Source organism: Silene latifolia, chromosome 9, assembly GCF_048544455.1.
Source record: "Silene latifolia isolate original U9 population chromosome 9, ASM4854445v1, whole genome shotgun sequence".
NCBI classification, from domain to species: Eukaryota; Viridiplantae; Streptophyta; class Magnoliopsida; order Caryophyllales; family Caryophyllaceae; genus Silene; species Silene latifolia.
The window spans coordinates 221,813,618-221,820,094 of NC_133534.1; the positions used below are offsets into that span (position 1 = coordinate 221,813,618).

The 6,477-nt window shown below is 34.2% G+C and overlaps 1 protein-coding gene across 1 annotated transcript; it reads right to left on the reverse strand.

Annotated features, from left to right (window-relative positions):
• Nucleotides 1–2,453: 2,453 nt before the first annotated feature.
• On the reverse strand, nt 2,454–6,477 carry LOC141602266 (protein FAR1-RELATED SEQUENCE 5-like). The gene is made up of 2 exons (XM_074422568.1): nt 5,603–6,477; nt 2,454–2,559 (listed from the first exon to the last, which is right to left on the reverse strand). The coding sequence occupies exons 1-2, from the start codon at nt 6,475–6,477 to the stop codon at nt 2,454–2,456; spliced, it is 981 nt and encodes a 326-aa protein (XP_074278669.1).

A 6,477-nucleotide genomic window follows, 5' to 3' on the forward strand; every position in this document is an offset into this window, starting at 1 on the left:
TAATTTTTAATTTCCTTTGTTTTACATATTTTGATTTATTATTATTATTATTATTATTATTATTATTATTATTATTATTATTATTATTATTATTATTATTATTATTATTGTTTTTAACGTTTTTTTGTATTATTATTATTATTATTATTTATTTTTGACCTCTTAATCAATCAATTTTGTTTTTCAAATCGTATTCGTAAGCAATAAAAATTCATAATAAAAATCAAATGAACCCTAATTTCATAACATTAATCATAACCTAATTCAATTCTATTAAGTAATCAAAATCGTATCAAATTGATGAACTTAATTCTATGAATCGAATAGCCTTATTCTTAACCATTTAAAATCGATTTATGGGAAAAAGGGGGAAGTTTTTGATGAACCCTAATTGAGTTGAAGAACCCTAATTCATATGATCAAAATCAAATTTTATTAAACAAATGGTAATCCTTATCAATAAAAATCGAATTAACCCTAGCATTGGAGTAATTATTAATCATTTAAAATCGAATTGGGGAAGAAGGGGAAATTTTTTGATGAACCATAATTCAGTTGAAGAACCCTAATTCATATGATCAAAATCAAATTTTATTAATCAAATGGTATTCCTTATCAATAGAAATCGAATTAACCCTAGCATTGGAGTAATTATTAATCATTTAAAATCGAATTGGGGAAGAAGGGGAAATTTTTTGATGAACCCTAATCCATTAATTGATTAACTCTAATTAAGGCATAAAAGGGCAAAAAAAAGTTGTTGTGAAGGATCGAACACGGGTTGGCATTATTAGCAATTAAATTTTTGTAAAGAAACTAGTAACCAACTAAGCTAGGGGTATCAGCACATACATTCACTGATTACAATTCATTATATTATGAATCTATTTCTTTAATTCATTAAACCTTATTGAACTCTAATTCGAATAATTGCCTTATTTAAAATTCCGTTTTTAAATTCTTAATACTTTCCTTATTTTTAAAATATTCGTAGCTTGATTTTAGGCAATAAATTTCTTAAATTTAAAAATTGCCTTATTTAAACAATTTCGGTTTCATTTGATAAAATATCTTTATTTTTTAAATATTCTTAAACTTGATTTTAGGCAATAAATTTCTTAAATATATAAATTGCCTTTTTTAAAGATTTTCGGTTTCATTTGATATTTTATCTTTTGTTTTTAAAATATTCTTAGCTTGATTTTAGGCAATGAATTTCCTAAATTTAAAAATTGCCTTATTTATAAAATTTTGTTTTTATTTCATAAAATATCTTTTGTTTTTAAAAAAAATATTGTGGCGTAGGTTGTTCTCCTTCGGTTGTAATCTTTTACGGCCCCACACCTTTGTTACATCGGAGCCTGCTCCCATTTCGTTGAGTACTTCAATGCCGACATGCGCCTCTAATGCCTTAATCACCTTGGCTGATTCGGCCTCATATAAGGCATACGTCTCATCATCATGTAATGCCAGCCTATATATGTAGTCGTTCTTCATCGTGACCGCAAGAAATCGCTTGAGTCGTTCAGACTCACCAGGATTGTAGTACCCAACAGGAAGGTGCTCATAACCCCGAACCAAGTCCTTTCGCCATCGATTCAAAATGTACTTGTCGGAATAAGCGCACTTTCTTCAATTTGTAGTACACGAATAATATGTCTGCACAATATACCTTTAAACTCGAAAAGTTTACAAGTACAATTAAACTCACCGAAGTCCAAGTTGGCCGTAACATTGTACTTTTTCTCTCGACGCTTCCAAAACGGTGTTGTCACCTCATCCGTTACATTAAACGAAGATAAATTCCCAATGTTCAAATGAGACTCAGCGTTGGTGTGTATAAGACCGTTTACCTTATCCTTCACCAAACTAAACATGTTAGATGTGTAAGCCCTTTGGAAGACTTCCTCAGCTATGATTGTCTTATTATAAGGAGACGGTCTTTCGTGACAAGCAAAGTTAAACTTTAATTCTTTCTCGACCTTGGATCTTAGTGCATTTTGATAACTATCAAAGAATTTGAACAGAGTAGTTTCAACATTGACGTAATTCTTGAAAAATCGGTTCGTCTGTTCACTTCTTTGCGTAGATGACATACCTGCACAAAAGATGTCCCTCCAATACAATGGCACCCACGAATGTCGGTTTTCAAAAGAGTCTATGATCCAACCATTTTCGTGAATACCATACTTAGCTACAAAATGATGCCATGCCTCCTCAAAGTCATCGCTATCTGCACTATCGTCAATAATTTTCCAAAGGTCAACAATAATTTCTTGATACCTGACAAAACTTCCCAAGTTCTTTGTTGCGTTAACCATTATATGCCACAGATACAAACGGTGATGAGTATTAGTAAATACGTCCTTCACAGCCTTACCAATTCCCTTGCATTGACCCGTGAGTATAACCGATGGAGCTCTACCCATACAATCTAACCATCTCCTAAACACCTAAGTGAAGCTTTCCGCATCTTCATGTGAAATCAAAGCGGCAACAAGCACAACAGTACTGCCGTGATGATTTACGCCAACAAATGGAGTAAAGGGCATTTTGTACCTATAATTAAAACATAAGATAAGTATAATAAAAATAAATTCTGTTTCGGAAATGCCTTAAGTATTTCGAGAATGCCGTAAATGTTTCAAAAATGCCGTAATTTCTAATTATTTAAGCTACTAATTTCGAAAATTAATAAAGCTATTGATTTCGAAAATTAGTAAAGCTATTGATTTCGAATTAGTTAAGCTACTGATTTCGAATTAGTAAAATGCCCTAATTATTCAAAAGCACAACAATAATTTCTAAAGAAGCAAACCCTTGCTAATTGATTAATTTCTAAAGCTATTGATTTCAAAATAGAGTGAATTGCCCAATTTCTAAACCCTACTGATTTCGAAAATTAATAAAGCTACTGATTTCGAAAATTAGTAAAGCTATTGATTTCGAATTAGTTAAGCTACTGATTACGAATTAGTAAAATGCCCTAATTATTCAAAAGCACAACAATAATTTCTAAAGAAGCAAACCCTAGCTAATTGATTAATTTCTAAAGCTATTGATTTCAAAATAGAGTGAATTGCCCAATTTCTAAACCCTACTGATTTCGAAAATTAATAAAGCTACTGATTTCGAAAATTAGTAAAGCTATTGATTTCGAATTAGTTAAGCTACTGATTTCGAATTAGTAAAATGCCCTTGACAGGGCAGTCGTATACCTATCAAAAATAATCAACTGGCTCTAACTAATATAGCTAGGGAAATCGAGTCGATCTCCACAGGGAGATGGGAAAATGTCAGCTTTGCCTAAGTTCGTCACGGTAACCAAATTGGGGGGTTTTAATTGATTAATTGTTCTAAAATAATGAGAATGAGAATGAGAAAAAGGCAGAGAAAAAGGGTTAAACAGATAAAGAAAGAAGCTAAGACAGACGGTTCACCATGATCATTCGGTCAAGTAATCCAGGTCTCAGGTCAATGCTAGTATGGTCAGAGGGGCAGTGAATATCTCCTTCCGGTCTCAATTCGCCCTAAAGCACAAATAGCTTAGCTTCCGCCCTCACTATGGTGCCCTAATGTTCGCTACGAGTCTCACCCCTTCCAACCTTCCGGTCCAGGTCAAGGTTTACTATGATTTAAATCCCTAATTGCGTCGACTCAAATAGACAGATACAATTAAATGCAGCGATTAACAACAAGGACTACACCAGCATTAACCTAATAATTCAATCACTATCCCTTCATAATCACGGATCCCCTAGTCCTAGCGAGAGAAATTAGCTATGCATCATCATCGAATTAACAACAATAACGTAAAGATAATAGGAATTAAACATGATGATAATAAAATGAAGTAAGAATAAATAGCGATAGTAAAATAGAGGAATAAAGGAAATAGAAGCAATAAAATGAATTAAGAATAAGAACGAGAATTAAAAAGGGAATAATAGTACCGAATACAAGTTCCGAATCTGAGTAGTAAAGTATAGAAGAAAGGTAAAAGATGAAGAAACAGTAGCAGTCGATCAAGTAGTAGTGAATAGGATGAGGAAGAGTTACGCAGTCTACTGTATTTAGTAGTATGCGAAAATCCTCCCCTAAACCTAATCCTAAACTTAATTACAAAAGTCCATACGAAAATAGGCGGAAAAACTCTATTACAGGCCAAACCACTCGATCGAGTGGAAATAAACCACTCGATCGAGTGAAAATAAACCACTCGATCGAGTAACTAAGCTTCAAACCTCTTGATCGAGTGGAAATAAACCACTCGATCGAGTAACTAAGCTTCAAACCTCTCGATCGAGTGGAAATAAACCACTCGATCAAGTAATTCCTTGTATTGCCTACTTGATTGTATACTGGGACTGCTCGATCGAGTAACCTTCAGTATATAAAGCATTCGATCGACTAGAAAAGTAGTCGATCGAGCTATCTTGGTACGTTTAGGCACTAGACACCTTCCGAAACCAGCTCATGCGTCTTCAAAGTGATAGATTCCAAGCTCCGGCTCCTTGTTCTCCATAAATGCATGCAAATAAATGGGACGAGTTTAGGCTCGATTTAGCTCCTCTTTGGTTTATTCCTGCAATTTACATAAAACGAACCAAAGTAGAATATTCGGGGGCATTTGTAGCTAGATGCCACATAAATAGTACATAAATGCGTGTAAAAATGAGGTAAAAACCTTATATAAAATACACGCATCAGCCCTAATTATTCAAAAGCACAACAATAATTTCTAAAGAACCAAACCCTAGTTAATTGATTAATTTCTAAAGCTATTGATTTCAAAATAGAGTGAATTGCGCAATTTCTAAACCCTAGCTAACTTATTTTTTTAATCAACATTAATTAAAAAATAAAAAGGTCTTAAGTAAATTACGTAAATTTGGTCACCTGTTAACACAAAATGTAGCATCATAAGAAATTGCATCACCAAATGCCTTTGCCATTCCTCTACAACGTCCGTCAGCCCAAAACACATTTAGGGGTTGTTTGGTTCAAAGTGTGAGAATGGAATGGATTGGGATGAGAATCCAGGGTGGAATGGAGTTAGAACCCCATACCTTTTAACACTTGTTTGGTTCAATTTTGTAATGGATTGTAATTCAATCAACAGACGGAATGTAACTGGTCATAGACAATGAACTCTACTATTCAATCCTGCGAAAATAATTCAATCATGTGCATATTTCAATATTACTTATACAACAACACAATTTTTTAAGGCAATTGTCATACGAGTCGTCATACAACCCGTAAATATTGTTTAAAGCAATAGACACATGTATTATTGCAACGAATCATGTATACCTATGAACAATCACAAGCAATTTTTTTATAAAAGCAAAAAAAAATATTATGAAAGTACAAGATGAAGACTTACGTAGAGTAGAACAACAGCAATTTGTTTTTTTTTCTTTCTTAATTTTAGGTTTTGTATCCAAGGGGGATTGGATTTAGAAACTTGGGGGAGGAGTAGAGTATGAGATTCCAAGGGATTGAGGTGGATTGAGAAACCCTTGGGGTTCTAAATCCATTCCAAAAGTGGTCAACCAAACACTTGAATCGGTGATATCCATTCCAATCCATTCCATACCCCCCAACCAAACACCCCCTTAGTAGCTTGCCTTCAAAATCCGTCTGAATGGCGTAGTAAAAATCTGGATCGACTTCCTTAAGTTTAATAAATCTAGCCTCCAAAGCCGCTGCATCCCCGTTAATTCTACTACGTCTTCGTTCTTGATTAAGAAAATTCCGTATGTCAGGCTTGTTGATTTTTAAATTTTCATGCCCACCCGCTTCTCTAACGAGAATTTGAAAGTTATTGGCAATAGAAATACCGGCAGCGTCGTTCAATAAGGCCCGTCTTTTGAAATATTCGTCAAACATCCGGTAACTTACCATGTGATGAGTAGTTTCACGTTTTAATACGTGATTGTGTTCCAACGAACACGCACCGATGACAATAAAATCGTTTTGTAACGATGCTTCTATTGCAAATTTGCATTTCTCAAAATTTGCAATGTCTTTAAACCCGTTTTGTTTGTTCGGATTGGCCCCCCATGTGCAACATAATCTTATTCGCTTCATCATATAGAAACGAGGTTGCTTCTTCCCCATACCATTGCGCTTGACACCTCTTTCCTGGTACATCTTCACTAGTTCAGTACACCTACAAAAAGGTTGAAAGGCGTTTTTATACGCATATAGGTACGCAAACGCAGCAAACTCGTCACCATTCACGAAAGACATTCCTCTGGTGGGAGTATTAACTTCTAAAGAATCGCCATTACCGTCCGTGTTTAACATATTTCCTACCTTTTCAACCCATCCTCCTTCAACAACTGCAGGACCATCGTCAATATCGTCTGCGTTGGCAACATCGTTACTAACATCATCATCGATAATAACGACATCACTACTTGATTCATTGTTTTGTTCTTCCCAAGGAACATTCAAATCAAAATCCAT

Coding starts and splice junctions, on each gene's coding strand:
- LOC141602266 (XM_074422568.1), bottom strand. CDS start 6,477: ATGGATTTTGATTTGAATGTTCCTTGGGAAGAACAAAACAATGAATCA. Junction 2,560..5,602: donor AGGGGGTGTTTGGTTGGGGG/GTATGGAATGGA, acceptor TTTTAATTATAG/GTACAAAATGCCCTTTACTC.